At 41.0% G+C, this 14,696-nt stretch overlaps 1 protein-coding gene across 1 annotated transcript in view; it reads left to right on the forward strand.

Moving 5' to 3' along the window:
• The window catches only part of USP42 (ubiquitin specific peptidase 42), a 33,930-nt gene that overhangs the window by 10,779 nt on the left and 8,455 nt on the right, over positions 1-14,696 (forward strand). The window contains exons 4-14 of the mRNA XM_060032444.1: positions 3,310-3,420; positions 5,080-5,182; positions 6,105-6,172; positions 6,852-6,922; positions 7,794-7,876; positions 10,122-10,233; positions 11,169-11,309; positions 11,496-11,596; positions 12,708-12,861; positions 13,765-14,481; positions 14,600-14,694. Coding sequence (XP_059888427.1) covers positions 3,310-3,420; positions 5,080-5,182; positions 6,105-6,172; positions 6,852-6,922; positions 7,794-7,876; positions 10,122-10,233; positions 11,169-11,309; positions 11,496-11,596; positions 12,708-12,861; positions 13,765-14,481; positions 14,600-14,694 — 1,756 coding nt within the window. The remainder of the gene's footprint in view (positions 1-3,309; positions 3,421-5,079; positions 5,183-6,104; positions 6,173-6,851; positions 6,923-7,793; positions 7,877-10,121; positions 10,234-11,168; positions 11,310-11,495; positions 11,597-12,707; positions 12,862-13,764; positions 14,482-14,599; positions 14,695-14,696) is intronic.

A 14,696-nucleotide genomic window follows, 5' to 3' on the forward strand; every position in this document is an offset into this window, starting at 1 on the left:
TTACTTGCAGTTGTAAGAAATCACACAGAGGCCTCCTATGTACCCTTACCCAGTTTCCCCCAGTGGTGACACTGTAGTTCAGTCTCACAGCCAGGATATTGATATCGATACAGTCAAGGTACAGAACATTTCCATCACTAAGGATCATGTTTCCCTTTTATAGCCAAGCCCACTTCCCTCGTGTCCCCACCTCCTCCTTAATCCCTGGCAACTACTAGTTATCACTTCTATTATTTTGTCATTTCAAGAATGTTACATATGTTGAATTATATAGTAGGGATTGGCTTTTTCACTCCACATAAGTCTCTGGATATTCATTCACTTTGTTGTGTATATTAATAATTTGTTCCTTTTTATTGCTGACTAGTATTCCAAGGTATGGATGGACCACAATTTGTTTAACCGCACACCCATTAAAGGACATCTGGGTTGTTTCCAGTTTCTGGATATTATGAATAGAGCTGCTGTAAACATTAGTGTGTAGAGCATATGTGTGAACACAAGTCTTTATTTCTCTGGAATAAATGCCCAGAACTACAGTTGCTGGGTCATAAGGTAGTTGCGTGTTTAGTTTGGTAAGAAATTGCCAGGTAGTTTTCCAGAGTGGCTGACCAGTTTACGTTCCCACCAGCAGTGTATTGCGCTCCAGTGGCTCTGCATTGTTGCCAGCATTTGGTGTTTCACTATTTTTCATTTTAGCCATACGGTAATGATGAGTATAATGATATCTCATTGTAGTTTTAATTTGCATTTCCCTAATGCCTAAAGGTCTTGAACTTCTCTCCATGTGTTTATTTACCATCTGTATATATCCCCTTTGGAAAATATCTCTTTGTGTCTTTTGTTCATTTTCTATTGTGTTCTTTGTTTTTATATTGTTGTTTTGTTCTTTATATATTCTAGATATTAGGTCTTTTTCGGATGTATATTTCCAACATTTCCTGCCAGTTTGAAGCTTGTCTTTTCATCCCCTTAACAGGGTCTTTCACAGAGCAAAAGTTTTAAATTTTGGTGAAGTCCAATTTTTCCTTTTATGGATTGTGCTTCTGCTGTCAAGTATAAGATCTCTTTGCATAGCCTTTGATCCTAAAGATTTTCTCCTATTTTTTTTCCTACAAGTTCTATAGTTTTACATTTAGGTATGTGATCCATTTTACGTTAATTTTTGTATAGCATGAGGTTTAGTTTTTCTGTCTGTGGATGTCCAGTTGCTCTAGCACCATATGTTTAAAAGGCTATCTTTCCTTCATTAATTGCTTTTGCACTTTTGTAAAAAAATCACTTGGGTGTATTTGTGTGGGTCTATCTCTGGGTCCCCTATTCTGTTCTGTTAAGGTATGTATCTGTCCCACAACACGGTTGGTCTTTGTTATTGTAGCTATGTAATAAATCTTGATATCAGGTAGAGTGAGTCCATCCACTTATTCTTTTTCAAAATTGTTTTTTTCTATTCTGGTTCCTTTGTCTTTCCATATAAATTACAGAATAATCTTGTCTATATGTACAAAAAAATCTTGTTGGGATTTTGATAGAAATTTTGTTAAACCTGTATCTCAGTTTGGGGAGAATTGACGTCTCTACTATGCTGACATTTCCAGTCTGTGGATGTGGTATGTCTCTCCATTTACTTAGATCTTCTTTACTTTGTTTCATCAGTGTTGTGTAGTTAATCAGCATGTTTTGTTTTGTTAGATCTACACCTAATCCTTTTATTTTTTGAGGAATTATAAGCATCATTATATTTTTAATTTTGGTGTTCACATTTTTATTGCTGGTATATAAAAATACATTTGATTTTTGTATATTGACCTTACTGACTTCACTTAATATTTCTAGGCTTTTTTTTTTCTTTTGGGAGTCCTTGTATTTTTCTATGTAGAGAATCATGTCATATGCAGATAGGGACATTTTTACTTACTCCTTACTGATCTGTGTCCTTTATTCCCTTTTCTTGCCTTATTTCACTGGCTAGAACTTCCAGCAATATGTTGAATAAGAGTGCTCAGAGCTGACGTCCTTGCCTCATTTCTGATCTTAGGGGAAAAGCATTCAGTTTGATGTTAGCTGTAGGTTTTTCCTTTTTATCAAGTCAAGGAAGTTCCCCTCTATTTCTTTTTTTTTTTTCCTCTTCTATTTCTGTTTTACTGATTCCCGCTTTTTATCTTGAATGAGTGTTGATTTTTGTCAATAGCTTTTTCTGTGTCAAATTGATATGATCATGTGAATTTCTTCTTCAGCTTATTGATATAGTGGATTACACTGGTAGATTTTCCAGTACTGAGTCATCTTTGTATCTCTGGAATAAACTCCGTTTGGTCATGATGTTTATTTTTATATTTTGCTGAATTTTTGTTAAGGATTTTTACATGTGTTCATGAGATATGTTGCTCTTTAATCTTCTGTTTTTGTACCACCTTTGTGTGGTTTTGGTATCAGGGTAATACTAGCTTTATAAAATGAATTTGGGATATGTTAACTCCTGTTTTTCAGAAGAGATTGTGTAGAATTGATGTAAATTCTTATTTAGTGTAGAATCCATCAGGGAAACTATCTTGGCCTGGAGATTTCTATTCTGGGAGTTTTAAAATTGCAAATTTAATTTCCTTAATAAGTATAGCGCTATTGCAATTATTTTATACTGGGTGGGTTGTGGTAGTTCACTTCTTTTGAGGAATTGGTCCATTTTTCCAAAGTTGTCAAATTTATGTGTGTGAAGTTATTTATAGTACTCCCTTGTTATCCTTTTGATGTCTGCAGGGTTGATATCCTTGTTTTTGCTTCTGATATTGGTATTACTGTAAATTTCCCTTGCAACACTGCTTTAGCTGTGTCCCAAAACTTTTTTTTTAATTAATTAATTAATGTATTTATTTATGGCTGCGTTGGTTCTTCGTTGCTGCGCACGGGCTTTCTCTAGTTGTGGTGAGTGGGGGCTACTCTTTGTTGTGGTGTGCGGACTTCTCATTGCAGTGGCTTGTGTTTTTCGCAGATCACAGGCTCTAGGCACGCGGGCTTCAGTAGTTGTAGCATGCGGGCTCAGTAGTTGTGGCTCGTGGGCTCTAGAGCGCAAGCTCAGTAGTTGTGGCGCACAGGCTTAGTTGCTCCGCAGCATGTGGGATCTTCCCGGACCAGGGCTCAAACCTAGGCCCCCTGTATTGGGAGTGTGGAGTCTTAACCACTGCGCCACCAGGGAAGTCCTGTAACTGTTATTCTTATTTCAGGAGTGTGCCCGTTATTTATAATACCCCTTGATGTATATATAGAGTCATATTTTGCTAATTTGGAGGATTATCATCTGTTATCTTTCAGGTCATGCAGAAGGATTTTGTATGATGTGTACAATGCAGGCTCATATCACACAAGTGCTGAACCATCCTGGGGATGTTATTAAACCGATGTTTGTCATTAATGAGATGCGGCGTAAGTATCCTCTATAGTAGTTTATATTAGTATTTGTTAGCTAATTGGTCTTAATGGTCTAACTGGTAGATGATGAGCTCCTTGTGTATTACAACAAACAGCTTATTGTATATGTATATGTCTTTAATGAATAACAGGTTTTTAGTAAACTATTTACTATATAAACACATTTTGAAACCTAAAGTAAAAGATGACAATATAGTAAAGAAGGTGGTATTCAGTTTAATATATAAACACATTAAAAATTTTTAAAAACTCAATTTATTAATAAAATCATTGGTAAGTTTTACAGTGTTTTTCTCAGATATTTGGATTTCTATGCTAATACTAACTCTAATATTGTCCCGCAGGTTTCTTTAGTTTTCAGTTAGTTTTAATTCAGTGAATGAGTACACTATACATAGTGATGGGAATTATCAAAATAAAGTTAATTATACTTTTAAAGAAAATTTTATACTCATAACTTAGCAAATTTGTGGATAAATTTCACTTTTTCTATACAAATTTTAAATGACTTTAAAATTTCCTCTTGAATTGTAATGATCCTGATAGGTCACATGAAATATTTTTATGCACTTTCTGTATGTTTTTTGCAGTAAGCTTTTACATCAGCTTAATTAACTGAGTTGGAATAAAAAATGCTTGCGAATAAAACAAAAACCTAACTCTTACTCTGCTGTCTAGCTGGGTAATTATAGGGGTGGATAATTACACAGTGACTATTTATAATCTTTTTGCCTAAAAAGCTGCTGAAGATAAAGAGGTGTTATATTGGCCCTTGGTACTATTAACAGGCCAGAGTAGACAATGCAAAAATTTTTTAAACATTATAGGATCCCGGCAGAATTTTAGCCAGGGGTGATTTTGTTTGTTTAATTACGTGTAAATATTACACACACACACACACACACACACACACACACACACGGCAGGCATGTCTAATATTTTTAAACTTAGTCTTTAAGAGAATGTCATTGTGTGTATATACATACATCCATGAACATACACCGCCTGCTAACTCCAAACATATATGGTTGAATAATGAAATTGTCATTTTTGCAGGTCAGAACTGGTAGAATATTGGCAATTTCATATGATTCAAGTTAATATATATTTATATATATTCATACACATTAAAATTCTATGTATATTGTTTATACTTTTGTGTTGTTTTTCATTATTATGTAATTTTGTCTTGCGGCTGTTTAGTCAATTAGAAATAGGACCAAGGTGATACTCAGTGGAGAATATAGTGTGTTCTCTAGGTTATTGGGATAGAATTTAGATAGGTTCACACATTTATGTTTTACATGGATTCTCTCAGGGAGATCTAGGGCCAGATTTAAGATGTGTGCACTGACATAACATTTGGGACAAATTTTTGAAACAGTACAGCCAAAGTTGAATTTATTCAGGTATCATTTTATTGCTGAAGACATAGAGTCTCTGGGCTCTCAGCAACTCTAGCCCATGTGGACTTTTAATGGTCTAAAGGGCCTGTCCTAGCTGTTCTCAGGGGAGCTTATTAATGCTGTTTCCTCATAAAGTAATTATCGGGTATTTTCTAACCAACGTATTGACATAAGATGTAACTTTTGGGGGAGTACAGCCCCGCATGTCACGTGATGATAAAGCTGTGTCTTTACTCGAACTTTATAGGCATAGCTAGGCACTTCCGCTTTGGAAGCCAAGAAGATGCCCATGAATTCCTTCAGCACACTGTTGATGCTATGCAAAAAGCATGCTTGAATGGCAGCAACAAGTGAGTACACACAGCATCCGTCAACCCCCATTCCCACCCCCCGCCTACCTCGCTGGCTCACCAGAACTCAGTCTAGCCTTTTACGATGGGTGTGCAGAGCTCTCTTTCGGCCTCAACTTTTGACTTTGCGCTGCCTCTTCCTCCAGTGATTGGCATTATTTTCAAATGGTTGAAATTTTAAAAGGTGTGCTTACTATAATAATTTGGATTTAATTACAGATGTCAGGACATGAATATTGGTCTTGACATGATTTAATTTCTGGGTATCATCATCCCTCTGCAGGTCAAAACTAACCACTTCTCCTTTCTTGTGCCAACGTTTTCTGAGTTGATCTCTAGACTTTAAAATCTGTATTTGTTCCCTGTGTCTTTCTCATTCTGGTCACTTACCAGTTTCTGCAGTTTCTTCTTTAAAATCTAAATGTGGGCTCAAGAGGAAGATTGGAGAAACAATTAGATAACAAGTCCTAACCCACTTGTATTGCCTCAACACACCCAGCAAGTCTCCCATTCCCTTCCCACTGCCATCAGCACTGCCTCGCCCAGGCTATCCTTGTCAGTATGACAGTAGCTGCAGAACAGGGGAGAATGCTCTGTGTTCCCTGCCTTCGCCGGCAAGTCCTCACACTCGGTGTCACAGTCCTGCTTTAGGGTGACTTCCTCTTACTACTTGCTTCAGGGCCAGATTCCTGACTTAATTTTGAAGTCCCTTCTTAATACCAGGCTACCTCTTTTCCTGCCTCACCCCAAACCCTCACTGTGTTCTGATGAGGCAAGGCTATTCTCTGGCTGTCACACATACTGTGCAGCTCTGCTGTTTGAATTCTCGTTCTTTTATAGATGTACATGCTTTTAAAATCTGGTTATAGCCTCTGTCGTTCTTGTAGAACTCTTCTCTCATTTTACTGTTTGACTTTTTCAGATTAGACAGACACACCCAGGCTACCACACTCGTTTGCCAGATATTTGGAGGATACCTAAGATCTAGAGGTAAACTTCTGTTTAAAGGTTGATAAGTGTGATACAGTATGTGGTTTAAAAAATGCAAAGGATAGGAAAGGGTTAATAATGGAAAGTGTATCTCCCTTCCGGCCCAGACTCCCATCCCCCATCCTCAGAGGCAGCCCCTGTCCCATTCCAGTAGTTTCCTGTGCATGAGCAGACTGGCTTCTTTTCACATTGGAAACCTTTTTACATTTCAGCACATATAGGTCTAACAGAGTGTTTCACAGTTGCAGTAGTATTCCATTTATTTCAGTTCCCTATCAGGGAATTTTTAGATTGTTTCTAATTTTTGTTGTTGTTGTTACCATCAGTGCTTCATTGAACATCCCTGTATACACATGCCTTTATGTCCATGTAAAAGTGTATATACACAGGATAAATTTTTAGAATCTCCTTATCAAAGGGTGTGTTTATTTTGAACTTCGACTCTGCCGTGTCACTCTTCCAAGAGCCCACGCCAGTTTCCACTCCAGCCAGCGGCGAGTGTGCATCACATTAGTGCCTCTCACTGTGTAGTGGTAAATGGTTTGCCCAATGTGATAGAGAAAAAAGTACCTTGTGTGTTTTATTTTGTGATAGTATTTATATGTTCTGTCATTTCAGTAGTTGGTATTGCCATGCTGATTATACTTGGCTTATCCTTTGCATTTTCTTTTTATTTCAGTCAAATGTTTAAATTGCAAAGGTGTGTCAGATACTTTTGATCCATATCTCGACATAACATTGGAAATAAAGGTAAGTTTGATAGTTGTTGTGGTGGTGAAGTTAAAAAAAGTCAGTCATACTTTATGTATGTATAGTTCACTTATAATTTAGACTACACTTGTTAGAGAATATAAATTGAAAATTTTAATAGGCTAGGACTTTATTTAGAGGAGATTATTTAAGCTTTGTATTAGGCATCATAAAAAACTTAAAACGTTTAATAATTTTATCACCCTTTGACTTTTCACTTAATCTTAATAAAACCAGATTCTGATGCCTATATTAGCCAAATTTAGGTGGTGGTTATTCTTTAGGTGCTGTTTTGCTTCTTGCATTTTCTAAACTCCTATTTTTTGTTGTCTTAAGCTTTTGTTTTTCTGATTACAAGTGTAATACACGCTAGTGACAAAAATGAGAAACATTGCAGAGACGTGTGAGATCCTATCCCTCAGAATGTACTCTTGTTAACAGCTTGATGTAAACTGCTTGCAGAGTATTTGTTTACTGTTTATAAAAATGGGTGCATACCTTCAGTCTGTCTGGCCACTTCCTGTCTTCACTGCATTTTGCTTGGGCTTCTGTGTGTTGTGCTTCAGCCGATTTACATGCCTGACTCCTTGCTGGTAGATACTGCATTCGTTTCCAGCTTTACACTATTTTAAATAATGCTGCAGCAAGCAAGCTCTTCACATATTTTTGCTGACTTTAATCTGCTCTTTTTTTTAATGGGAGGGGAAATAGCTTGGTGCGTACATGTATTAATATAAAACTGAACGTCATAATGAAAGATTTTCTTTTTACATAAAAATTCACGTTTGCTTTTATACTTTCGAGTCATCTCTTTTCTTTTTCCTAACAAGCGGCAATGAGTGGTAATGTGGTGTTGGTGCTCTGTCCCCAGGCTGCTCAGAGCGTTAATAAGGCATTGGAGCAGTTTGTGAAGCCGGAACAGCTCGATGGAGAAAACTCGTACAAGTGCAGCAAGTATGACGGGTGACGCTGGAGGCCGCATGGGGGGCGGGGAGGCTTGGTTTGAAAGCGTTCGGTGTGTCTGCGTAACCCAGGGCTAGATTCCCGTTACCGTCTGGGAAGACCCTGGGTCTCTCTTTCCCAAGGGCCAGGGCACTCTGTGTCTCAGTGTTTACACTCTGCAGAGAAGTGCACTGAAGAATGGGAGATGGGGCCTCGCTCCTGGGGAGGTGGGTGGGAATGGAGAGGTAAGGTCAGTGCTGCCGCGTGTGAAGCTTGGCTGCGGCAGTGTGTGTGTCGAGCAGCATCTACATGGACTCCCCTGTGTGAAAGGGTTGGGGTGGATGGGGAGTCACTTTCTCCCAGAGCAGTTCAGGGTCTCTCTTAACTGCTGGCTGTCTCCCAGGATTTGGGGCAGTATCTGCTAGAAACCTCGAATTTAAGTTATTCTTTAATGTTTCCCCAGCAAGTCAAGAGAGCCTATTTTTTTTAAGGGGGGCAGTGTCTTTTTCTTTCTTTCTTTCTTTCTTCCTTTCTTTCTTTCTTTCTTCCTTCCTTCCTTCCCTTTCCTTTCTTTCTTTCTTTCTTCCTCCTTCCTTCCTTCCTTTCTCTTTCTTTCCTTCCTTCCTTCCTTTTCTTTCCTTCCTTCCTTCTTTCCTTCTTTCTTTCTTTCCTCCCTTTCCTTCTTTCTTTCTTTAAAGATTTATTCATTATTTATTTATTTAATTTATTTTTCGCTGTGTTGGGTCTTAGTTGCGGCATGCAGGATCTTTCATTGCAGCTCACAGGCTTCTCTTTAGTTGTGGCGTGTGGGTTTTCTCTAGCTGTGGCACACAGGCTCCAGGGCACGTGGGCTCCATAGTTGTGGCATGCAGGTTCCAGAGTGTATGAACTCTGTAGTTTGCGGCACGCGGGCTTTCTAGTTGAGGCGTGCGAGCTCAGTAGTTGTGGCGCGCGGGCTTAGTTGCCCTGCAGCATGTGGGATCTTAGTTCCCTGGCCAGGGATCGAACCCTCGTGCCCTGCATTGCAAGGAGGATTCTTTACCACTGGACCACCAGGGAAGTCCCAAGAGAGCCTATTTTAAGAAAGCCCTGTTTCATATGTTCTAAGTGGATTTTCATTTTAAGTCAGGTAATACAGGTAAGCGTTGTTATTGAATATAAGCAGACCTCAGGGATATCGCAGGTTTGGTTCCAGACCACCACAATAAAGCAAATCTTACAATAAAGTGAATCACATGAATTTTTTCATTTCCCAGTGCATAGAAAAGTTATGTCTATGCTATACTGTAGTCTAAGTGTGTAATAACATTATGTCTAAAAAACAATGTACAGACCTTCACTTAAAAATACTTACTGTTAAAAAATGCCAAAATAACTAGAATAGTAACATCAAAGATCACTGATCGGGCTTCCCTGGTGGCGCAGTGGTTGGGAGTCCGCCTGCCGGTGCAGGGGACGCGGGTTCGTGCCCGGGTCCGGGAAGATCCCACATGCCGCAGAGCAGCTGGGCCCGTGAGCCATGGCCGCTGAGCCTGTGCGTCCGGAGCCTGTGCTCCGCAACGGGAGAGGCCACAAGAGTGAGAGGCCCGCGTACCGCAAAAAAAAAAAAAAAAGTCACTGATCACAGGTCACCATAACAAATATAATAATAATGAAAAAGCTTGAAATAGTGCAAGAATTACCGAAATGTGACACAGAGACACGAAGTAAGCAAATGCTTTTGGAAAAACGATGCCAGTAGACTTGCTCCATGCAGGGTTGCCACAGACCTTCAGTTTGTGAAAAATGGAATATCTGCAGAGGGTAATAACATGAAGTGTGCCTGGGTTCATTTTGTTGGGGGAGACGGCTCCCTTTCCTCCCACGACCATAGGGATTTCTCCTTTGTTTTAAACTTCATGGACATTTCTAGTCTTTACTTTCTTCCTTTTGTATCTGGGCTTAGTTTTCACAGTATTATACCAGCCAGTTTTTCAGTTTGTTTTCCATTGAGAGAAACTTATATTAATCTAATTTTTAAAATACCAGTGACCTGTCATACCTGACATTTCAGAACTGTCCTTTTTCTTTCATGCTAATTAAGCAGTTTCCCCCATACTTTAAATTTTAATATTTTCACTGTTGTTTGAAAAGGGTGGTATTTCTCATCTCATAGCCTTCTTTTGGAAACTTAATTTAGAATGTTTCAGAGGAATAACAAGGGAAAGATTAAAAAAAAACCATATTAATCTTAAACATGTTTCTGTTTTTTTCCAAGGTGTAAAAATATGGTTCCAGCTTCGAAGAGGTTCACTATACACAGATCTTCTAATGTTCTCACACTTTCTCTGAAACGTTTTGCAAATTTTACTGGTGGAAAAATTGCTAAGGTATGTAGATAACATTATTATTATTATTATTATTATTTTTAACATCTTTATTGGGGTATAATTGCTTTACAATGGTGTGTTAGTTTCTCCTTTATAACAAAGTGAATCAGTTATACATATACATATGTTCCCATATCTCTTCCCTTGTAGATAATATTATTAATAACCGTTTATGTTTAGCCTTTCAGGGCTTAAGTGTCAGTAACTAAATTGAACCGTTTTATTATCTGATTTTCTAAGTTCTTCCAGCACTTGGTAGTAGAAAAAAAATGTCGAAGAATTGAGCTAGTAGTTTGGTATGTGTGTTTATGAGCGTATGTGTTTTTTCTGTATCCTTTAGCTGGCTAGACTTTCTGAAGATAAATTGATGATTATTATCTTCATTTGGGCTTCACAGTCAGTGCAGGTGACGAGTGGCTGCAGGGAGTGAGCTTGTGTCATTTGAATCCAAAGAGGGTTCCCAGTCACATCCTGCCATTCTTTCGTCAGAGCTTATTTTTATTCATTTGTTTTCTGACTGGTAGTATACTGAATTTTCCCATCGTCTTCCCACTTTCTGAAGATTGAAAGTGGTCAGAAATCTAGTAACATGCAAAAGAAATCTGTTCCCGAACTGTTAAAAATAAAAATAAGACTGTCTGGACGCTCAAATCCAGGTTGTGATTGTTACTGTCTCCTTCGATGGACTTGGAGAATTCACTTACTGTGGATCCTTACTTGTTTAAAGGACATAAAGAATACAGTGGGATTGCATTAAACACACTGAGGTTCAGGTGTGCTCCAGGTTGATTCTGTCTTTTGAAACGAGGTTCAGTGTGCTGGTTTTCTGCCAGAACGCAGGGCACAGTGCTCTGGGGTCTCCTGTGCCCGTGCACATGGGATGACCTGCACCTTCAGAAATGACGTTCCTTTTCCCTCTTTCCATTCCTGTGTAGGATGTGAAATACCCTGAGTATCTTGATATTCGACCGTATATGTCTCAGCCGAACGGAGAACCGATCATTTATGATTTGTATGCAGTACTGGTACACACTGGTTTTAATTGCCATGCTGGCCATTACTTCTGCTACATAAAAGTAAGCTCTGTGGATTTTGCTAATAACTATTTTTACAATACACTGGAAGACAGCCCTGGCATTTTGGGGAGGAAAGGTGGGGCTCTTACAGGTAAAATGTGAAAGCCCATTTTCCTTACATCTCTGGATTGGTGTTCCCTATTTACCTAATTGTATCTAATATCTCTTTTATTGGCTGTTTTGCAGGCTAGCAATGACCTCTGGTACCAAATGAATGACTCCATCGTATCTATCAGTGATATTAGATCGGTACTCAGTCAACAAGCTTATGTTCTCTTTTATATCAGGTATTGTCAGGAAAGCAAATTTTCATCTTTTCTGTTATGTCATCTCTCTTCCTCTCATCAACATATTTAAATTCAATATTGTTTGTTTAAACAGCATCTCGATGGTGGGGAGAGTAAGGAAGGTGGTATTCAGTGTGGATCATGAGTTTGCTGTAGCTCCCAGCTCTTTGGCAGGTTAATAAAGAAACGTGCAGAAGAAAGGGAAGGTGGCAGTCTCAGAGGGTGGGCTTCTGCTGCTGCTGGCAAACCGGGTGGGCCAGCGGGCCTGGGAGGCAGTGAGCGGAGGCCTGGAGAAGGGGACTCTTGAGTACCTGGGTGTGGTCACCTCTCAACCACTGAGCACAGGCAGCCAGCCACCTCCCTGGGCCAGGCCTGGGCCAGCACCAGTACCCCTGCTGCTGCTGGATATTCTGACTTGCTAGTTCCATTTCTGGAAATGTAGGGCCTTGGAACAATCTGATGTGTGCTCCAGTGCATTCATTTGTAGTAGCTGGAAATTCAGAACATCATGAAATTTCCATCAATAGCAGAAGATCATATAAATTATAGCATATCCATATGATGAAACAATGCAGCTGTTAAAAGTGATTTTTATAAAGCTTTTTAAAATGATATGAGAGAGTGCTCCACATAAGGAGGATAAGCAGTTTGAAATTTTACACACTGATACTGAAGAAATCAGTACAGGCTAAAGCCTGGAGGAAAATCCACTAAATCTGAATAGTAGACGCCTCAAAGCAGTGAGGGGAGGCAAAGTGTTTTTGTTTGTTTCTAACTTTTCAGGATATTACAGATTTTTCTACAATGGTATGTATTTATAATTAGAAAAATAGAAATAAAAAAGAAAAGAAAAATAGCTTTCAAAAAATTAAAAAGTAAAGAACAGTAGCTTTCAGATAGTGGCATCCTCAGAATACACAGTTCACAATACCATTTGCCCAGTGACCTGTTATCTCCCGATCTGAGCACCCGGCGTTGGCCTGGACTTGATGGGGACCCTGCGCGTAGCTCTGTGCATCATGTCACCTGTTACCTGAGGGTGGGGTGTACGTGAGTCTCTTTTGGGGAGATGTCCCATATCACCTTGAGCACTGTCACTCTCTGTCCCCAGGTCCCACGATGTGAAAATAGGAGGTGAACTTACTCATTCCGCCCATAGCCCTGGCCAGTCCTCTCCCCAGCCGGTGATCAGCCAGCGGGTTGTCAGCAACACACAGGCAGCATCCGGGTTCATCGGACCACAGCTTCCTTCTCACATGATGAAGGTAACGTTCCACGGGTAGAATGTCATCTTATGTTCATCTTTCCAGCCCTCTAGTTAACACTGCAGTGGTTGTCATGACCTCATCTACAACTGAATTTCTTGTCCAAAGAGTTTATTCAAGCTGTTGATTATATTTCAAATATACAGAACGTCCCCAAGTATGGACATAGTGATCAAGAAGAAAGTCTGGTGTGAGTCTATTTAGACGCTAGAGACTTTAGCTCCCGCCTTGGACTCCCGTTCACTTAATGGATTAAATATTTGGGGATTCTTGATCAATGCTGGCCTCCAGGAAAGTGATGCTTTTACAGAAAGAACACTTCAGTCGTATCCGTGTAGCCCTTTCAGGAGTTCGGCATTTTCTCTGTGCCGTCCGGCTGGGTCTGATCACACTCCCTCATGGCTTCTCAGGGGGAATGGAAGGTATGCCTGGTTCGTGTGAAGCTCTGAGTCCTCAGTGGAGGCCTGGCTTTTTGCTTGACGTAGGTGTTGAGATTGTGGACATGTTGGACTTGTTGGAATAGCCTGTATACACCTTGGAATAATCCTTTCACCTGTGCCATAGTGTCGTAACAGCCTTCAGTTTGATAGGGAGTCACAGATTCAGTGCCTTAGGGAGCTGGACGGGCAGCAGGTGCTGCCCTGGGCTCTGCCTGAGTGAGACCTCAGGACACGGCCAGCTGGAGAGCACATGCCCTGTGTGCAGGGGCCACTGCTGTTGCTTTTTCCAGAAAGGTTTGTGGTGGGCAGGCCCGCAGGAGAGGGGGAGGGCTTTCTAGGTGCGTGAAACTTGGTATTCACAAAAGAAAAAGATAACCGAAGTGGGAGAGGCCCACGGCCTCAGGTTTCTGAGTCTGCGACCGTTTCTGGAGCTCTCACCTGGCTGTGGTCTGCTTGTTTCCAGAACCCACCTCATCTAAACGGGACAGGACCCTTGAAGGAAATGCCGAGCAGCTCCATGGCAAGTCCTAACGGGAATTCCAGTGTCAGTAGGACTGGCCCTGTTAACGCCTCGACATCTGTTCAGGACTGGCCGGTTAACAGGCCCTCAGCTATTCCAGAACATCCCAAGAAACAGAAAATCACGATCAGTATTCACAGCAAGTTACCTGTGCAGAAAATGCAGCCACAGCCTACTCTCCACAGCAGCTCTTCGGAGAGCGCTAACAAGCCCGCCCCCTCCTCTACCATTACGACTTCTACTGCAATACAGTCTACCTCGAGTGCCCCCGTGATGCCCGCGTCTAGTAAGGTAACGAAGCAGATCGCCCTGAGGGAGTCCTGCCCTGAGCCTGTGACGAACGGCAGGTCCAAGCTGAGCTCCGGCGTGCTGGTCCCCTACGGCGCCGAGTCGTCCGAAGAGTCCGACGAGGAGGCGAAGGGCCTCGGCAAGGAGAACAGTCTCTGTCCTGCCGAGAGCGCGCGCGCCCCTGCTCCGCTTGCCGAAGATGTCGGGGCCTCTCCGCACGAGCTCCGAGAGCCCGTGGCTCTAAATGGTGCTACCAGTACGGACAGTGACCCGAAAGAAAACAGCCTACCCTCGGGTGCTGCCAGCTGCCACGTCCAGCCTGCCCTACACTCAGAAAACCCCTTTTCTAAGGCAAACAGTCTCCCTGGGAAGGTGAGTGCGCATCGGCCGGGGCTGGGGCGGCCTTTGCTTCCACCCTTGTGTCCGCGGGTCACGTGGCTGGGTTTCAGGTGGCCCCCAGAGTTGAAATCTCTCTGTTTTTTTATGGTAGTTGATGCCTGCTCCTTTGCCACTTCTCCCAGAAGACAAAATCTTAGAGACCTTCAAACTCGGCAGCAAAGGGAAAGGCTCCACAGATGAGATGAGGT

Source organism: Delphinus delphis, chromosome 15 (assembly GCF_949987515.2).
Source record: "Delphinus delphis chromosome 15, mDelDel1.2, whole genome shotgun sequence".
Lineage (NCBI taxonomy): Eukaryota > Metazoa > Chordata > Mammalia > Artiodactyla > Delphinidae > Delphinus > Delphinus delphis.